The 21,471-nt window shown below is 33.4% G+C and overlaps 1 protein-coding gene across 4 annotated transcripts in view; it reads left to right on the plus strand.

Annotated features, from left to right (window-relative positions):
- LOC106873753 (clathrin heavy chain 1) overlaps positions 1–21,471 on the plus strand; it is a 101,895-nt gene that overhangs the window by 75,205 nt on the left and 5,219 nt on the right. For all 4 annotated transcript variants that reach the window (XM_089354018.1, XM_089354017.1, XM_089354020.1 and 1 more), the window contains 15 exons: positions 110–290; positions 990–1,153; positions 2,191–2,316; positions 3,250–3,392; positions 4,558–4,680; positions 7,249–7,360; positions 7,726–7,848; positions 8,112–8,257; positions 9,911–10,094; positions 12,359–12,551; positions 13,532–13,689; positions 16,497–16,661; positions 16,843–16,999; positions 18,427–18,545; positions 18,976–19,539. In XM_089354018.1, coding sequence (XP_089210144.1) covers positions 110–290; positions 990–1,153; positions 2,191–2,316; positions 3,250–3,392; positions 4,558–4,680; positions 7,249–7,360; positions 7,726–7,848; positions 8,112–8,257; positions 9,911–10,094; positions 12,359–12,551; positions 13,532–13,689; positions 16,497–16,661; positions 16,843–16,999; positions 18,427–18,545; positions 18,976–19,539 — 2,658 coding nt within the window. The remainder of the gene's footprint in view (positions 1–109; positions 291–989; positions 1,154–2,190; positions 2,317–3,249; positions 3,393–4,557; positions 4,681–7,248; positions 7,361–7,725; positions 7,849–8,111; positions 8,258–9,910; positions 10,095–12,358; positions 12,552–13,531; positions 13,690–16,496; positions 16,662–16,842; positions 17,000–18,426; positions 18,546–18,975; positions 19,540–21,471) is intronic.

The raw sequence follows: 21,471 nt of genomic DNA on the forward strand, positions 1-21,471 counted from the left end.
AGTTAGATTTTATATGAAATTGGTTGACTTTCAAAAATAAATCTATTAAATAATTTGTAAAATTACTTTTAAGTTTGAAAATATTAATGCTGTGTTCTCTTTTTTGTAGTGGTTGGTGACATATTTTGGTTCTCTCTCTGTTGAGGATTCTCTTGAATGTCTGAAAGCTATGCTTCAGGCCAATATACGCCAGAACTTGCAAGTCTGTGTACAGATTGCATCAAAATATCATGAACAGTTGAGCACCAATGCACTCACTGACATTTTTGAGTCTTTCAAGAGTTATGAAGGTAAAGAATACTGTTAAATTGAATCATTTTATTCACTTAACATAACAGTTTTCACTCTTTACTGAGGTGAAGTAATAAACATTCAGGAAAATGTAATTTAAAAAAAAATACATATCAAAAGATTTTGTTATATTTTATTTATGGGTTCTTATTGTATAAATCTATGTATTTCAATCCTTTTAAATTTTTTTGTTGATAAAAGAATATTCTGTCTTTTACTCAGATTTTTCAAATGTTTATTTAAAGCGAATAGCCAATTGTTTTTGACTATTTTGTAAAAGAAGAAAATATTTGTAATAGATCTCTAGTTAGTTATATATAATGCTTATCTTCTAAATATTTAAAAGATGTTCCAACATTTTAGTAGGCTAGATTGGTTGGAAGATAAGTTGTACAAATTAGTTTCATTATTAACTTTTGTAAGCTGTATAGAAATGGATTTTTATTTACTTAAAATTAAATTTCAGGATTTAAAGTTGTACTTGTATTTATTACTTATAAATTCTTTAAAGTACTGAAGTTATTGCATTCTAATACTGTACAAGTTTTTCTTTACCAGTATTAGAGAACTCTTAGTTTTATATTTCACATATTTTTGTTAATTTATTTAAAATGTGTAAGAGGTGATCTTCATTGTATATTAACTGTAATTATTATAATAATAAAAATTGTTACTTTTTTTTTTTCTTCTTCTTGCAGGTCTCTTTTATTTCTTGGGATCAATTGTCAATTTTAGCCAAGATCCTGATGTCCATTTCAAGTATATCCAAGCAGCTTGCAAGACTGGTCAGATCAAAGAAGTTGAAAGAATTTGCCGAGAAAGCAACTGTTATGATCCAGAGAGAGTTAAAAATTTCCTAAAGGTATGTAATATTCTCATGTTTTTTGAGATGAAGTTACATAAATAAATTCTTTTGTTGGTTTTAGCCATAGGACTGTGATCATGCTGGTGTACTACTCCCTAATAGCATTTTCTGTTATTAATCTGGTGTTTATAGTGGTGAGCTGGCAGAACCATTAACATGCTGGATAAAAATGCTTAGCAACATTTTATCCATCTTCATGCTCTGAATTCATATTCTGTTGAGGTCAACTTTACCTTTCATCCTTTTAAGATCAATAAAATAAGTACCAGTTGAACACTGGGGTCAATGTAATCAACTGACCTACTCCTCAAAAATTTCAGGCCTTGTGCCTATAGTAGAAAGTATTATTAATCTGATGTTTGGAGAGTAACAATAGATTCTTACAAAGTTTCAATTTCAATATGAACACTTAAAAATGGATAATTTTGTATCATAGAACTAGGGGTAGTCTCAGGCGAGTTATTATCTAAAGCGGAGGTCAGGAAACTTTGTAAGCAATTACCCCAAAATATATTTATTTACACCAATGTTATTCACTTGATTTGGAAGGAGGAAAATCATAGATTCTTCGAATTTAAAAGGTTTATTAAATCTGTTTATGGAGAATAAATACAATTAAAAATATAAAAAGTATGAAACAAATGCAATAAAATAAATTAATATCTTCATTATGAAACACGGGGATTTTTTTAGAAACTTTTTCACTTCAAGTTTTGGAGAAATGATGTTGACAATGCCTTAGTGACCAAGTTGTTTGTAGTTCAAAATGGCATGATGTCTCCAAAATATTTCCATTACATTGGACAGATGCAGTGTTGCCGGAAGGAAAATTTCTGTTGTAACAAGGAACATGTTTTTTATATAATTTTATTGATGTGTAACGAGTCCTCATTACCCCCAAGAATTTCATTTTTACCCCAATTCGCCAACTCCTGATCTAAATGGTTAAAGATGTCTCTATTTGGCACATTAATTGTTTCTGCTAAACTATCAATGAAAACTACTTACTAAATGTATTCCTCTTTGTATTACAGGAAGCCAAACTTACTGATCAACTACCATTGATTATTGTCTGTGATAGGTTTGACTTTGTACATGACTTAGTCCTTTATCTATACAGAAACAACCTCCAGAAATACATTGAAATATATGTGCAAAAAGTAAGTTTGCTGTTCAGTTTTAAATTACAAATACATTTTTTTTCTTTATTTTTTTAAAGACCTGCTTTTGCATCAATTTTTCCTTATAAGAATGACTGGAATGATTTTGTTTCTTCAAATTTGGATATTTGCATATGGGTATCTTTATAGTCGGAAGTCTTCTGTTTTTTGGGGTTTTTTTTTTAACCAATAGGCATAAACCTGGTTATGTGATTTTTGGGCTGTGCCTTTTACCATAGTCCCAGACCAACCAAAGCCTTATGGGTGGCCTTGGTTGATAGAAACTGAAAGAGCTAATTGTGTGCAAGTTCTTGTCTTGACATCTCATGATAGTTGTAAATGAGTGTCACTGTTTTACAAGTGGTATTATTCATTTCCAATTTGCTGTGAAAACATATCTGGCCATGGGATGGTATTACCTTGTTTGAAAATGGGTAAGAAGGGTTGCTGACTGACAGAAAGGGCATCCAACCACAGATCTGCCTTGACAAATTTCATCTGACCCAGGCACACATGGTAAAATGGGAAGATACACCTGTTTTTAAGTGATAAAAGCAAGCTCAGTAATTTTATGCAGCATATAATGCTGTACAGTTTTAGTTTGTGTGTGTGTGTAATTGTTGCAAAAAAGAGGTGCTTCAATAATTTGTCTACAAGCTGAATCTATTTCTTGATTTTATATTTGTTACCTATGTTGCTAATATTTTGGGAAAAGGCATAAGCATTACAATTTCTCCATCCCATTGCACAACCTAGTTAACTGTATAAAGATTCTACTTAACTAATGGACTAAATTATTTTAACAAAGATAATTTAATATTTGTGTGATAAAGCATCAAATTAGTGTTTGAATGTTGTACTATTTCTTCTGAAATCCCTCAATTAAACATTGATTATTGAACAATGATTTTTTTTTCTTTTTTTACTGTGTAGGTAAACCCTGGCCGACTCCCTGTTGTCGTGGGAGGCCTACTTGATGTTGATTGCTCTGAAGATGTTATTAAGCAACTTATTATGGTTGTGAAAGGACAATTTTCCACAGACGAGCTGGTTGAAGAGGTAGAGAAAAGAAATAGGTATGTTATCTCCTGTTATATCTACAACTAATACTTTCTTGCAAGCTCATTTATCTCCTTTCTTTCTCCCTTTGTCTTGTTACTGTTTGCTTTTCACTTTCTCTTTTCTTGCCATGTATTTCAAGCAACTTTTTCTCTCTTATAAAGGTGTGAATTTTTATGAAATTTGACTAATCTGTCCTACTCTATTGGGAAGATAATACTGTCTCTCTCTTCAAATTCAAGATCAGTGTGTTTTTGATATTTTAAAATTGTACATATAAAAGCATCACACTTCAGTATACTTCACCATTCTCACAAAATAATCTGTATATACTTTGCAATGTGTCCTTGAAAGCCAAACTTAAATTATACATACATACACATGCATGTGGCTGTGTAGATATGGAGTTGGCCTTGTTCTCACATGGTCTCAATGGCATTTTGAGCAAATTATCTTATGCTATTCCCTCAGGCCAACCAAGTCCTTGTGAGTGAAATTGGAAGACAGAATCTGTATGGCAGCTTGTGTGTATATGTGTCAGTATTTACATTCTGCTGAGTTCAAATTCTGCCAAGGTCAACTTTGCCTATCATCCTTTCAGAGTCAATAAAATAAGTACCAGTTGAAGATTGGGCCAATATGATTGACTTATCCATGCCCCCAAAATTGCTGGCCTTGTGCCAAAATTTGAAATCAATATTTACATTCCACATCCTCACATGAAATAGTGGACAAAAAAACTAGTGATGTCATTGTTGACTTCCCTTAATATATCAACCACTGTGCATTTATAGATAAATGGAATAAAAAATCTCATAGTTGAAAAATAGATATGGGTGAGTGACAAGAAGGGCATCTGATTCTAAAACAGTGGTCGAATAAGTATTCATCTAACCCATTTTAGCACAGAACTAATGAACAAATATATGGTGAATCGATAGCAGAACCAATAGTGTCAAAATACTCTGTGGTGTTTGGTTACATTCAAAGCATGTTCTGATCCTCTTTATCTTTCATTCTTCAAGGTTGATAAAATAAGTGCTGGAGCCAATATAATTGACTTTCACCTAAAATGTGAATACCCCATCATAGCCACTGACTAATGATGGACAGTAATGAAATGAGAAGAAATTGTGAATCTGGCTTCTGATTTTCTAAGTGTTCTGTTATTTACTTTTGCAGATTGAAACTCCTCCTTCCTTGGTTAGAAATGAGAGTTCATGAGGGTGTGACTGAATCAGCCACCCACAATGCCTTAGCCAAAATTTACATTGACAGTAATAATAATCCTGAAAGATTTCTGAGGTAAGAAAAACTTTTATTTTTTCTGTGACATCTGTCAAAAAGTAAAATAAATGAGAAAAATAAAGTATTTAATATATGGTTGCTTAGCTTCAGGGCCAACATACTATCTAAAGCATTCTAGTCATGATCACCCTGTCTTTCATTCAGACAGAATTTGTATACAACTACATTGTCCAACATGTTTGTCCTCTTTTTAAGATAGTAGGGTGTGTCAATAGGGCAGATACAAATCTTGTTCCTTGTAAATTGAACGATCATTTAAGAGTTTTATAGCTGGCTTCAAATTTGATGTGTAAATTTACGATGATTATACTAAATAATCAGTCACTATTGTTGCTACTATGTAGTGTTTTTCATCACTTTCATTTTTACATAGTAGTTAACTGCTCTAATTGGTTCATGTTCTAAACTATTGGGTCATCCCATGAATAATGCAGTTTTTTTTCAGTTGCATGAACTAAAAGTCGGAGGGGGATGGGATAAACTATCTGCATCAACTTGCTATAAAAGCAGGTAGTAGTTTTGCCTTTTACTTAATTTTAGTGCAAGTATTGAAGAGTGCTGTTCAATTTTAAGTTATTTTTTTCAAAGCTATCACTAGAAGTGATAAAGGAGCATATTCAGCATATTTTGCTTTATGAGTTCAATAAAGACAACAGTGCAATGGAAAGTGCAAGGAATATTAATACAGTCTATGGGGATCGGACAATAAGCATAAGCCAGTGTCAATGATGGCTCCAGAAATTCCGGGCTGAAAACGACAGCCTAGAAGACTAACCTCATCCTGGAAGATCTGTAGAGCTCAACAAGGATGTCCTGTAAACCGTGGTGGAACACAATACCATCGTAACTGTTCAAGAACTAGCAGAGAAGCTTGGATTTGGTTATTCAACCAGTCATTCAAGTCAGTGCTAGAAGGAAAATGACTATCTTTGGTTTCAAGACAAAAGGTGTTCTTCCATCAGGATAATGCTTGGCTACATACAACAAGGATGATATTCCAAAGGCTGGAGCATTTTGAACGGGAAATGATGCCCACCCACCATATTTGCCGGACATTGCCCCATCTGATTATCATTTATTCCGCAGTCTTCAAAATCATTTGGAAAGAAAAATATGAACTCAGTAGACGAGATAAGAACTGGAGGAGTATTTTTCATCACAGACAAGTGAATTTTGGAAGAGGTCTCTTGCACGTCTACCAGATAGATGGAAGAGCATTGTAGAAAATGAAGGAGTGTATATTTTAGATTAAAAAAGAACTTTATCTTAATTTTGAAAAATAAAAGTATAAAATAAAGCATTATTCATGGGATGACCCAATATTAATGTGTATTCTTTGAGTACATATGATACTTGAAGAACTTAACTTTTCATATTTTTATCATTATTTACTACTATTATTCAAATAATTGATGCGCTGCTGTTATTCTTCCCCTAAGCATTAGTACAGTTTACATTTGGCTCATATCTATTGCTGTTTATTCCTACTTTTTCTAATTACATTTTGTCTTCTCACCCTTTAATTCTGGGTACATTATCATTTAAATGAAAATAAATGTTCTAAGCAAATACGTAAATTATTCCTCTTCATAGTAACTCATGTACTTTCCTTTTTGTATACCAGTTTGTGTGCATATTGTTGTAAGATAAATTAACTTCCTAAAATTTATATCTGTTTAAAAGTAGGAACTGTATCATTGTAAATCATTGCATGATATTGCCTTAAAGTATTTTTCTATGCACAAGGGGAAAGTGTTAAGTATTAGTATAATCAATACCTAGAGATGAGTAAGGATCTGCTGTGCAGTGAATAATTTAGTTTAGCTTTACACAGTAACCATGCATGGTTGAAGTATGAGACTAGATTAAGGCTTTTTATTCTAAATATTCTATTTGGGTTTTACTTTTGAAACGGTAATAAGACCTGGTTGCACTTCATGTGAAAAATTACACCTTAAACCATCAATTCTGTTACAGGAGATACAGCTGGTATCACTGTTAATTCTCCTGTTATCGGAAGTGCTGTCTATTTTTAGCAAGTTGAGTAACCAGATAAATAGAAACTCTCTCCTGGCTTTTGGTAGTTCTATGAGATGATACACCATTTTGTTACATATTCTTCTGTGTATTCACATAAACTGAAGTCAGCTTATTGCTGCTTTAGCTCCATTAGTTGAAGCCTTTTGTCTTAGTTGGATGCATTCTTCCTCATATGTTATGCATAACTAATTTTACTGAATTTTCATGATAATTAAACAACTTAGTGGATGAAAGATCATTCCTGGTTAGATATGCATAAACCAGTCAGTGGTCACATTCTGTTTTAGTTTCTTGTCTTGTCCTAATATTTGTCTATTCTACTATTCGATTTTCTTTTATCCTTACTAATGACAGAGAAATGGGTTAGCTACTGATGATCTGATTTCTAAACTGAAATCTTTTTCTTCTTCCATTTGTGCTATAAGAAAAGTTAAGATTACAAAACTCCATGCCCTTCTCCCAAGCAAATATTAAAATGTCTTGCTTGAAGAGACAATATTATTTGTTTCTAATTTATTGTTTCAGAGAAAACCAGTACTATGATAGTAGGATTGTTGGCAAGTACTGTGAGAAACGAGATCCGCACTTAGCTTGTGTGGCTTATGAGAGAGGATTATGTGATCAGGAATTGATTAACGTGAGTTAACATTTTATTTAAAGTTTGTAATTTCACTTCGTTCAAAAAATAAAATAAAATAATATGATAAAGCCTATTTTACATCATAGCTAAAAAAATAAATAAATAAAGGCCACAGTTACAATGAATGCAAGTATTATTTATACTTTTTAAATATCTTGTTGAATTACTTGATCTTAATGTTTATTTACACTAATACATAAAAACACATGTCCATTTTTGGAAATGTTGACATACAGGAAATTAAAATGTTTACTTGGGTTAAGTAAGGGTTTATTTAGTTTCTTTTTTTTTTTTACTTGTGACATTTTGTTCTTGATTTTCTAATATGTCATTGTCTAAATTTTCTATTCTTTCTGTTGTAGGTTTGCAATGAAAACTCTTTATTCAAGAGCGAGTCTCGTTACTTAGTTAGAAGAAGGGATCCAGATCTTTGGGCTATTGTGTTAAAAGAAGAGAATGAATATAGAAGACAACTCATCGATCAGGTTAGCATCTATAAATAGTGAATAAATTTTTGTTGTGAGGAGGTAAAAACATACTTTTTAGATCACTGAAGATTTTATTTTTCTTCTCATAAAAAACGACTAACTAGAGAATTACTTGTTAAAACATCAAATTCTGAAACTGTAAATTACACTTGTGTTTTATACTTGTGACATGCTGTTAATATAATTTTTGGTTTTTTTATCTAATGGTATATTTCAATATTGTTGGCCACATTTTTTCTATCATCCTCATATTTCTGTAGGTGGTCCAGACTGCTCTGTCAGAAACCCAAGATCCTGAAGATATTTCTGTGACTGTTAAGGCATTTATGACCGCTGACCTCCCCAATGAGCTGATAGAACTGCTGGAAAAAATTGTTCTGGAAAACTCTGTTTTCAGTGATCACAGGTAAATTATTTTTAATATTAGCTGGATAGTGCACTGTGTAGGTCTTATTTACTGTACATCTGTTTTCTTATATTTTGAAACAGTAATATGTAAAAAATTTTGAAGTCTATATTTCACTGGTGGATATATTCACTCTCATTATTTTCCTTTGTTTGAATGTACAGCTCATTTTCATTCGTATGGCCTAGTTAACATTATACCAGGATATTAAGTAATTACTTTTTATTATTGGCTATTAATTTTAGATTCTTTTATTGCCTCCTGTTTATTAGACTGTAATCCTGTTGGGGCAACACTTTCAATGGTTTTAATCAATATTGACTTTTTATTAAATGGTACACTGAAGGGATGTAACTTGTTAGTCTAAATACAACTATGTACTTTTTTCCTATGCATCAATTCTTACAAACACACACACACCATGATGACAACAATGATTCTTTGACTTGAAGCCTCATAGAGAAGACCTTCACCATTGCAGCCAACTCCACACTGAACACACTTGGCAAATCTCCATTTCTAGCCCCTTCCAAATCTACCTTACATAAAAACGTTCCAAGTGGAGATGATATCTTCAGTCGCTTCAAGCCAACAAGGCCATCAGTCCCTTCCATTACCCTCAAACATTGCACCCCAGGTCTATCCCCTATACTTCAGTCTCTCATTCCCAAGAAAGGCAACCTCTCTGACTCTGCATCTTAAATTTCTCTCCCCTTAATGAGCACTAGTATGGTTTCCACTGGTAACTGATTATCTTCTGTGACCCACCAATGGACTCCTACCTTGGAGGAATTTGATGAAAGCAGTATTGTTTTCCTTGATAGTAGCAAAGCTTTCAGCCAGGTCTGGTATAGAAATCTATCAAATTTTCCTGTCAATAAGCTTCACCTGTCTCTCATCTCTCAGATCAGTAGCTTCTTATCAGATCCACACTATTACTGCATATGTTGACTGAGCTCTTTCTGTCTCTCATTGTATCAGCTGCAAATGCAGGCATCTTAGATCATATCCAGAAAAGGGCCACTTGACTGATTAGCATAAAATCGCAGGCATACTCCATCTGTTCTCTGCCAGTATCCACTACTATAATGGCCTCTGCTCATTAGGTAGCTGGGCTAGTGCTGCCACTATCACTTAAATATTTCCACCTTACTTGTCTCTCTTCTCTTTATCACTTTTGTTGTGTCCAAACCAGCCTTCTATGGTCCAGTCCTTCCTTCTCAAAATGTTTGCCCTCTAGAATTTCCTCCCTACTTATATTTCCTATGGGTGTCAACTTAAAAAAGTTCAAGAAGAGCATTAGTGGCATCAGTCTCACTGGTTTTGGTGGCCTTCAAAGGTTATGAACACTGACTTTTCAAACCCAGCAAGTTAAAAAAAATGAAATATACCACAGTATTCCCTGCTGTTTCCATTTACCAAATTTCACTCTGTCAATCCAAAGCAATAGCAGATGATACTTGTCTGGGTTGTTGTACAGGAGAATCAAACCCAGATCAATGTGGTTGCAAAGAGAACTTAACCACATAGCTGTACTTAGAACCATCAGTATAAAATTATTTATAATAAGTAATGGCCATCCACTTTTTCACTGAGTAAATTTCTGTTTTTATCAAAATTGTAATTAAAACAATCTCTTGTTATACTTTTTAGGAATCTGCAGAACCTGTTGATCCTGACGGCCATCAAGGCTGACCGTAGCCGTGTGATGGAGTATATTAATCGTTTAGACAACTATGATGCTCCTGATATTGCTAACATTGCAATCACAAATGAACTGTTTGAAGAAGCTTTTGCTATCTTCAGAAAGTTTGAGGTTAATACCTCGGCTATCCAGGTAAATTTTATTTTTTGTTACTAAACTCATCTTCTTTAGCTTTAGGTAATTTACCAATTCAGTTGTTGCTTAGAAATGTTCTCTTAGCTGCTTCATTTATTCTTTTCGAAATAAACCTTACAAATATTTTTTCTCTCTGGTTGGCAATAAAAAGGGAGAGTTCGTTTTTTGTTGGAAGTTTTTTCTAGAAAGTGTTTTGATAGACAAAATTGTATATATAAATTAATTTAAATATTTGGGATTAAAAATTTTAAATAATTTCACTACCATTATTATGTTCCATCTGAGACCTTTGGAAATGTGCTGTGCGTGAGAAGACCCGGCAAGCCAAGTAAGATCGTTGCCAGTGCCTCTGGACTGGTTCTTGTGCGGGTGGCACATGAGATGCACCATTTTGAGCGTGGCCGTTGCCAGTACCGCCTGACTGGCTCCTGTAGGATTTTCGAGCGAGGTCGTTGCCAGCGCCCCTGGACTGGCTTGTGCAGGTGGCACATAAAAGACACCATTTCGAGCGTGGCCGTTTTCGTGCGGGTGACACATAAAAGCACCCACTACACTCTCTGAGTGGTTGGCGTTAGGAAGGGCATCCAGCTGTAGAAACTCTGCCAAATCAGACTGGAGCCTGGTGTTGCCATCCGGTTTCACCAGTCCTCAGTCAAATCGTCCAACCCATGCTAGCATGGAAAGTGGACGTTAAACGATGATGATGATGATGAAGTATTTACTTCAATTAAGCCTCATTTCATGTAAATTCATTGTTATGCCCCTCTTTTACTAACTCTTATATGCTCTAGTTTAATTGATTATATGTTTCTCGTAACAATATCTGAAGTTGGTGCAAATATAGAAGCCAGTTTTTGCTAATGTCCCAGTTCTTTTGTGAATTCTGTTATCTTCAAAATTTTAAGACAGATTTCATAAAATACAACGAAAAGAATTACCAACTTTTTTGTGTTTAGATTTTACTTAATTTTCCTCTGCAAACTTTTGTTTCTTTTTTCTCAATTAAGACCTGTTATGTTCACATTTTTCTGAAACAATTAACTAATACCCTTGAATTATGATTTTGTCTTAATGGTTAATTAAATATTGGATTCTTAGATTTTCGTTATTGTATATAAAATACAAAGGGAGGGAATATTCAGCAGTCTTTCCACAATATCAAAGAAAGAAAGAAATTCAGTAATTCATATTTTCCATTATAGGAACTGTACTGTAAACTTATTAAGCTATAAATTCGATGCATTCATAGCACAGCTATTCTTTAATTTCTTGCACGTTAGTGTGTAAACTAACCCATAAACAAAAGTGGATTTAAAAATTAGTCAGTACGCTTTATGAAGATGAAGCATTATCATAAGCAGTTGTTCATATCATTGCCTAAAGATTAGGTCACACTTTTGTGAGTTTGATTCCTAAACCAGGCAGTACATAGTATCCTTGAGCAAGGCACTTCATTTCATATTTCTCCAGTATTCTCAGCTGAAAATAAGCACCAGCAGACTACTGATGTAATTCATTCTCTCTTTTTCTCTCTTAATATTCCACTGAGTCAAGGGGATGACTACATAGATAACTAAACAATTGGTGAAAGCATGATACATAATACCAGCTTTTTTGTATATATACACTGAGGAGGTTGTAAGCCATGGGCATTGCAGAGGTATTATTCCAGCTGTAGAAAAATCCTCTAATTTTGTCAGGAACGGTGCTAGTAGTTCTGTTAGTATGACACCCTAAACCCCGATTTGTTACCAGATTAATATGTGAGTGTTCAATAAATTCTGTTTCACTTGTATTATTGAGTACTTATATGTGAAGGTGCATGGCTCAGTGGTTAGAGCATTGGGCTCACAATCATGAGGTAGTGAGTTCCATTTCCAGACTAGGGTGTGTTGCGTTCTTGAGCAAGGCACTTTATTTCACTTTGCTCCAGTTCACTCAGCTGTAGAAATGATGTCACTGGTGCCAAGCTGTATCAGCCTTTGCCTTTCCCTTGGATAACATTGGTGGCATGGAGAGAGGAGACTGGTATGCATAGGTGACTGCTGGTCATCCATAAACAACCTTGCTTGAACTCAGAGAGTAACTTTCTAGGTGTAATCCCATGGTCATTCATGATTGTAGGGGTCTTTACCCTTTATATTGTGAATATTAATACTAAAGTTTCTGTTATTAATCAGTGGTGGGGTTCTGTTTATAAATATATTGTACAGCTTTTAAAAGTAACACAATAGGTAATTTTTCATTTAATTTTTTTGTAGGTATTGATTGACCATGTTGCAAATTTGGACAGAGCTTATGAATTTGCTGAGCGTTGCAATGATCCTGCAGTGTGGACACAGTTAGGTAGAGCTCAGCTCTCATCAAGTATGGTGAAAGAGGCAATTGATTCCTTTATCAAAGCTGATGATCCTTCACAATATATGGAAGTTGTTAATGTAGCCAGCAGCAACAGTAAGTATTTTGCAGTTGTACATCATCTTTTAACATCCATCTTCCATGCAGGCTTGGGTTGTACATATTTTTTTAGCCTTTTTTTTTTTTTTTTTTACTTTTGTAAATCTTCTTGAAATTTGATATTAGTTGATTAAATATTTCAAGTTAACTTTGCTCAAATATAGTATATCATGAAAACTGTTACTTGAGCATTTAGTGATTACTTAGACAATTAAGACTTTGTAGAGTATTCACCCCATTGAAACCATTCATTTTGGTAGCTTTTTATATTAAACTAATTATCAAGAGTATAATTTTATACATATCTTTACTCCTAATATGTTATGAAATTTTAGATTTAGTTAATATATACTTTTTACCTATTTCTATTTAATGTAAATTCCTCAGATTAAATTTTGTAGCCAGTCATCTCCCTCATTCTGTTGTCACCCACTATCTGATATAAACTTCAGGTAGGGTTCTTCTTGTTTTTGTTTTTAAATTACAAAAACAACTAGAAATATACTCATTCAGATAAATTTCGTATAAAAAGAGATTTACTGAACAAATTCTAGTGCAAGTTGTAGCCAAACGAGGTTTTACAGTGGCAAAAAAATTATTTTACTAACCGTGAACGGTTTTCGCTGCTTAAAATAGGTTTAAAATAGGGTTTTTTTTTTTCAATGCATTTTAAGACCATATATATAGGAAAATGTAAAGATTGTCTCCATCGAGAAAAATCACAGTTTTTATATCATTAGCAAATTGACCCTTTGCTTAGAAACAATTATATAAATTTCCTTGCAAATTTTTATAGAATATAATTTTCAGATGGCAAATGTTAATAAAAAGAAAGCAAAATTATCTTATATCAGTCTTAAGTTAAAGAAATTTTAATGCTTTGTATATGTAACACTTAACATTATATAGTAAGTATGGTTATTAGTTTGTTTTTGTTTTTCCTCAATCACTGACTGATCTAAATTCATTGTTAACAGACAGCTGGGAAGATCTTGTAAAATTCCTGCAAATGGCTAGGAAGAAGGCTAGAGAAACTTTCATTGAAACGGAACTCATTTATGCATATGCAAAGACAAACAGATTGGCTGATCTGGAAGAATTTGTTTCTGGTCCTAACCATGCTAATATCACTCAAGTAAGTATCTGCTCTTAACATGATTATCATGCATGGTCATAGATTTTAGTTCACTTCACAAGTACGTGGTTCTGGATTCCAATGTGAAGCACTTTCGTTGCTACTATATCCTTGGGGTAAAATTTGGTAAATGAAGAGTGTGTGAAAGTTTGTTGAATGTCTATAGGAATGTATGCTTGTGTATTGGTAAGTAATGGTAAAATCAGTTGAGCATCAAGCAAAAATATCTTGTGATATTTGGTTATATCTCTTTATGTTCCAGTCAGCTTTGCTTTTCTCTTGCTGATCAATAAACTCAAGACTGTAATAAGTGTTGATATAATCAACTAAAACCCTTGAAAGTAGTAGCTTTTTATGGCCATAGTCCAGTGGCTGAAACCAATAAAAGAATAGTAAATAGACTTCCATTAGCCCACCTTCAAAAATTGCAGGAGAACCATTATTTTGAGTCAGCTAGAAAGTATCTATTAGCGTCTTCAATGTTATAGTATTTACAGTAAAAATAGAGATATTGCCAACGTAAACTAGGGCTTTCATTTGATCATTGTTGACCATGTAGCTGTACAGTGTGCATAGACATAAAAACCTGAGCAAGATTTTTTTTGAGGATGGTTAGGGTTACTTGTGCATGCATGTCTCCCCTCTTCATGCAACCTATGCTTATCAAAGGGAAAGTCTACTAACTTATGCCAATATAGCTCGGTACTAATGTTATTGCACATATTACTGTCAGAACAATAAAGAACCAAAACTTGGTGCAAGGCATCTTACCTGATCCTCCAACAGTTTTACCAGTCCATTGCTGTGGATTGGTACTTAATATTTTTTTTTATTGACCTTGAAAGGACAAGATGCAAAAGATGACCTTGGTAGGATTTGAACTCTAGAGCGCAGAGAGATGAAACAAAAAGTGCAAGGCATTCTATCCAGCACTCTAACGACTCTGCCAGTTCAACACCTAAAACTCTTTTTACAGTGTTGTAAAAAAATGGTTGGTTGACCTGCAGCCGAATTTCCTTCAGATAATACTTTACTATCCTTAAAAATTGGGGAAGAAGACAAGAATGAACATATTAGGTAATTTAATTACAATATATATATGATACACATGGCTAGTAAACAGAGATCTAACTTAAACAGTACAACAATATTCATCTTTACAATAACAAAGAAACTAAAGTCTGAAACTGATGATACTCTATATTAATAGAAGAGAACTGATAAAATTCACGAAATTAAATTTGTGTGCTTTGAAAAATTTCAGGCCACTTCTCACAGCACACGAAATTAATTTATTTTGGTTTGTAGATTTGTATATTCTTACTATTATATTCTTTCTGTTACCTTTTTCCATTTCTCTCCCCTTTTATCTTTTTCATGGGGTATTTTCAATTGTATGAACTAAAAGTTGGAAGGGGATGGGATAAACTACCTGCATCAACTTGCTATAAAAGCAGGTAGTAATTTTGCCTTGTGCTTTTCTTGGTGCAAGTTTTGAAAAGTGCAATTTGATTTTAAGTTATTTTTTCAGTGCTATAATAGAAGTGAAAAAGGAGCATATTTGGCATATTTTGCTTTGAGTTCAATAAAGGCAACAATGCAATGGAAAGTGGAAGGAATATTAATGCGGTGTATGGGGATCGGATGATAAGTGTAAGCCAGTGTCAATGGTGGTTCCAGAAATTCTGGGCCAGAAACTACATCCTAGAAGACTAGCCTCATCCTGAAAAATCTGTAGAACTTGACAAGGACGTCCTGCAAAACTTGGAACAAACTCACATCGTAACTGTTGAGGAACTAGCAGAGAAGCTTAGATTTGGTCATTCAACCATTCATCAACCTGTGCGCCATCAGAAAAGTCAGCAAATTGGGTCAATGGGTTCTTCACAAACTTTCCGCAGAGAGTGAATGTATGCTCTTCTTTGCTGTCACGTCTCACAAATGAACCGTTCTTTGACTGAATAATGACTGGTGACGAGAAATGGGCTCTCTATAAAAATATCAAGCACCGAAGACAGTGGGTAGAGAAAAGAGAAATACCAGTACCCCAGGCTAAAGAAGGTCTTCACTCACATAAAGTGGTATCTGTTTGGTGGGATATGAAAGGTTTAGTCCACTTTGAACTTTTAAACCCAAACCAAATGATAACAAAGATCTACTGCAAGTATATTGAGCAGCTTAAGTCAGCACTAGAAGGAAAACGACCATCTTTGGTTTGAAGACGAAAGGCATTCTTCCATCAGGATAATGCTCAGCCACATACAGTAAGGATGACATTTCCAAGACTGGAGTAGTTTGAATGGGAAACAATGTCCCACCCTCCATATTCACCAGACATTGCCCCACAGTCTTCAAAATTATTTGGATGGAAAAAATATGAATTGTGTAGATGATGTCAGAACAGTACTGGAGGGGCATTTTTTTGTCAGGGACAAGTGAATTTTGGAAGAGGGGTCTTGCAAGTCTACCAGATGGATGGAAGTGCATTGTAGAAAATGGAGAGTATATTTTAGATTAAAAAAGAACTTTATCTTAATTTTGAAAAATAAGAGATATATATATAATAAAAAAAACCCACAATAGTTATGGGATGACCCAATATATTTATTTCGGTGTAGTTTTTGTTACTTTATTTCACAAATATACTTAGTGAATTAATTGGAAATTTGGTAAAATTTCACTCTGCGGTCCAATAAAATCTTTACTGAAGAAGATTCTAAAGTACTGGTGTTTTATTGAATGATGTGTATGTAATATGATATTGTGGGGAGAGATTGTGAAATACATTTACATTTACTTTTCTTTAGGTTGCTGACCGCTGCTTTGATGATAAAATGTATGAAGCTGCCAAACTCTTGTACAACAATGTGTCTAACTACGCGCGTTTAGCTATCACCTTAGTGCACCTTGGAGAATATCAAGGGGCTGTCGACAGTGCACGGAAAGCTAACAGTACAAAGACATGGAAAGAGGTAAGAATGTTAATATTTTTCTTGTAACCCTTAAAATATTTTAGTCAAATATGTTTGCTATCTAAATAATTATCACTTAATGCATAAATCCTAAATTTCGTTTTTTAGATATAATTTAATCTAATTATACCATTTTTAAATATAATATATTTTAATCTTTTAACTTTTTGTTCAATTTCAGGTTTGCTTTGCTTGTGTAGACAATGAAGAGTTTCGTCTTTCCCAAATGTGTGGTCTTCACATTGTAGTACATGCAGATGAATTAGAGGAACTTATAAATTATTACCAGGATAGAGGATTCTTTGAAGAGCTGATCACACTTCTAGAGGCAGCCTTAGGTCAGCATTTTCTCATTCCCTTATCAAGAATATTATGCTTCATCACATCAATAAAATCTTTAATTTGGATGAATGATTTCATATAACATTATCATTCATGACTATACAGTTCAAGTAAAAAATACCTATACAATAATCTGATTGTTCGTTCACCTGTTATACTTTAGTTAGTTGGAGAGGTGGAGGTGAGAGAGAGGGAGGGAGAGAAATGTGAGTAGAAAAGGAAGAGAGGAGTATAATAATATAGTAAGGCCAAATGCATCATGTGGTTAGTTGAAGGGAGAGGTGAAGTGCAAGAGAAAAAGACAGTAAGAGAAGCGAGAGAGAAGTGTTAATGGTATGCTGTAGGGTGTGAAGAGAAAGAGAAATGTTAAAGACATGAAGAGGGAATTATATGATTAAAAAGTTTGTTGAAGAGGTAGAAAGACAGAAATATAAAGTGCTTAGCAGAAGGAAACTTTAAAATCATATAATATATTATTGTGACAGGAAGTGAAGTAACCGAGCAAAGTTATAATAAAAATCATCTTTTCTTTCATAAATGGCTTCTCTTAATCTTTTTCATTCTGTGGAGTTTTCACAGGTCTCACTAGTGTCTTAATAATAGTAATACCAAGATATTTATGTGATTATCAACATTTCCTTTTGAATGTTCATTTCCAGCAAAGACTTTGCTTTGTGTAATGATAGAGGGATTATGGTACTTGAGCTCATACATTATTGATTCAGACTTTAGTTGAACCAAAGAATTTTGATTTTGAAAGCTAGCAGTATTATCCAATTAGAAAATTGCAAATGTAATCACCTTAAAGATTAGTAAAATGATTTATCATTAATAAAAGTAATTAACTTCTTTCTCTCAAATTTCTTTTTGGGTATGTTCAATTAAGTACCTTTATTGAAATTAATGATAAGGATGAAATTAAAACTATAAGTTTTATGTATGTGTATTAAGTTTTATTCTAAAATAATTTTGGTTTTATAACTACAAGAGTTTATCATGCAGTTCTGCATTGCATGTACACTCTTCGCTTGTGTGATATATATGTATTGTTTGAACAAGTAGAATTATCTAGCTGTTTGTAAATTTGGCATCACAAAAAGAGATGTACAATCTGCTTACATATATCTTAAGTCTTTCTTTGTTTATCTATAAATATTGTAACAGGTTTATAGTTTTATTTGTTCATATTCTCAGTGTGGTCGTAATCATTTTTGTTATGAAAACCTATTGCTTACATCTGTATTCCTTGAAGCATAAGTTAATCAGTTATTTGACATTAAATATATTCTCTTATTACCAATTTTCTTAATGGTGAATGCCACAAAAACATTCTTTTTTTAAAATTATAGTATATTAAACTTATTGAACTGTTAGTGAGTTAATGTTTCTAAATATCAAATGCATTTTTCCTTTTCTACTTTAGGTTTGGAAAGAGCTCATATGGGCATGTTCACAGAATTAGCCATTTTGTATTCTAAATACAAACCTGAAAAGATGAGAGAACATTTAGAATTATTCTGGTCTCGTGTCAACATTCCAAAGGTACTAAATATTTCTTGAGTGTTACTTGTGTGTGTGTGTGTGTATATGTATATATATATATATATATATATATATATATATATATAGTTTTAGGGTTTTGAGTTTTTTACCTGTAATTTTGGATTTTGTCCCTAATATTATTATTATTATATATATATATATATATATATATATATATATAAATTTCTTTATGGTGTGCAGGGTGGGCAAGTGATTATGACTAGGTATTTAGTGTCATTTTGAAGTGTTGTTGAAGAATTTGTAGCTATAGTCTCATTTTACATTTTCATCATTTAAGCCTCACAAGTAATACTTAAAATTATTCATAAAGCATTTCTTAATTACCTATATATTTTTTATTTTTTTATTTTTTTTTTTTTATATATGTATTGAAATTAGGAAAATAAATACTTTCTTTATAATTTTTCAGGTTTTGAGAGCAGCTGAACAAGCTCATTTATGGGCTGAACTTGTATTCCTGTATGACAAATATGAGGAGTATGACAATGCAATTTTGACAATGATGAACCACCCAACAGAAGCCTGGCGTGAAAGCCAGTTTAAAGATATCATAACTCGAGTGGCAAATATTGAACTTTATTACAAAGCTCTGATTTTTTACTTAGATTTCAAACCAATGTTAATTAACGACCTTCTTCTAGTCCTCACACCACGTCTAGATCACACCCGCTCTGTGAATTATTTCCTTAAAGTCAACAAGATTCCATTAGTGAAGCCCTACTTGTGGTCAGTACAAAAGAACAACAACAAAGCCATCAATGAAGCCCTGAATGACCTGCTTATCACTGAAGAAGACTACCAGAGTTTGCGGACGTCCATTGATGCTTATGACAACTTTGATAATATCTCTTTGGCACAACGGCTTGAGAAACATGAGCTTCTTGAATTCCGCAGGATAGCTGCTTATCTTTATAAAGGAAATAACCGATGGAAACAATCGGTGGACTTGTGCAAGAAGGATAAACTTTTCAAAGTTAGTCATTTGTTTTCTTAGTTATTTTGTTGACATATTGTACACCCCTCATTTTCATGTTTATCAGTTATTTGGCATATTTATTACTTTTCCTTTCCTATTTGGTATTTACTTGTATGGTGTTTCATTATCATGTTCATTTTTTTTTTTTTTTTTTTTTGCCTTCTATTTTCAATGCCTTGTTGGGTATAGTAATGGCAATATACTTAATATGCTCATTTTGCAATCCTGTTGTACTGGGTTCAGTCCCTAACTTAGGCAAGTGTCCTGCCTTTGCCTCATGTCAATGCAACTCTTGCATGTTCAAAATCTGCAACCTGTTGGACTATACTAGTGTTTGTGTGATAGACTTACCCTGATGCCTGGTTTTTAGTTGAGTCCATTCTGTTGCAAGCATTTCAGTCACATCTCCATCATGAAGACATGCGCTACTTCCTACTGCATCAACCTGAGTCACAATTTCTATCTTTCTCTCCTCCCCTCCCTCCATAAGTCTTTAACAGTTAACAATAATCATGATGGCTGCCATTTCTCCTAAGACTAAGCCATAAAAATGTTTGTTTCCTTTTTTTTTGTTACTTTGCCTTTTCATTAGAGCTATACCCATCAAGATGGAATTTTGATATGCAATTCTTAAAACAACTCTTCCCTGTAAGCTGCATGTGTGCATGCTTTACAGCCAGTGCACATGTTTGGTGCAGGAAAAGAAATTTGTACAGTATTAGCATTTTGTGCACACTGGTGACTAAAAAATTAGAAGGAATATTGCTACAGACTATATGTAGCTTTTAGAAATACACAAATTACTTGCCTGAGAAAAGTATTCTCATGAATTTTCTTTTAAAATTGTTTAATATTTTGAAAGCTTATTTTACATCTGAAAGAATTGCCTCAGTTTTTCTCTTCCTTATTTGGAAATTTATTTGTATGAGGTGTATCATGTTTGAATGCAGAGCGGGCAAATTTGCAGATTTTCCTTCTACTCTCTATATTTCCCACTGTACTTTTTCATCAGATGCCATATAAGTAGTGTAATTTTAGAGCTACATACTTTGTCAGCAAGTAACATATTGTTTGTCATTGAATGGGAACTGTTCACACAATATCAAGCTTAAATCTTTATTTTTAATCTTCTGAGGCTAAAGAATTTCAGGTAAAAATGCTACCTATATTTCATCATCACTATCCTCATCGTCATCATACATTTGCTTTCTATGTTGGCACAGGCTGGATTGGTTGTCACTATCGAAGTCGTTTACTGAATAATGTGTAAGATTTTAAGCACCTATTTTACTGTTAACACCCTGGTGTTGTAATAGTCAGTGTCAGTTACTGTCAACATTTATCATTAATTCATTGTTGGGCTATTTGATTATCGATTCTACCAGCACTGCACTACCATATTCTTACTACTCTGACAGACGTGGCTCTGTGGTAAAAAGTTGGGTTCCCAACCACATGGTTCTGGGCTCAGTCCTACTGTCTGGCACTTTGGGTGTCTTCTATAACCTTGGACTAATCAAAACCTTGTGAGTGGATATGGTAGACAGAAACTGAAAGAAACCTGACATGTGTGTCCCATCACTTGACAACTGGTGTTGGTTTGTTTACATTCCTGAAACTTAATAGTCGAAGGATTAAAACTGGGGACAATTCATTTGACTGAAACAAGTAAAAGATAATAAAAGATGTTACTTCCACATGCCAGTCAGCTACAAGTAAAAACACTTTGTCATATCAAAACTCTTCTCCCTACAAGTGTAGTTTTGCTAGAATCTCATCTCTGCTCATGTTTTCCTGCTATCAAATAATGTACAGGCATTTTAAACTAAACATAATATGAACCTCCTGCATCAGACATCTCATCCCTGTAGCCCTCTGCAACCAACAAACATAAACGAAGTTATTTCTTTTATAATTTCTATATCACTA

This window comes from Octopus bimaculoides, chromosome 6 (genome assembly GCF_046866305.1).
Source record: "Octopus bimaculoides isolate indiv1 chromosome 6, ASM4686630v1, whole genome shotgun sequence".
Taxonomy (NCBI): domain Eukaryota; kingdom Metazoa; phylum Mollusca; class Cephalopoda; order Octopoda; family Octopodidae; genus Octopus; species Octopus bimaculoides.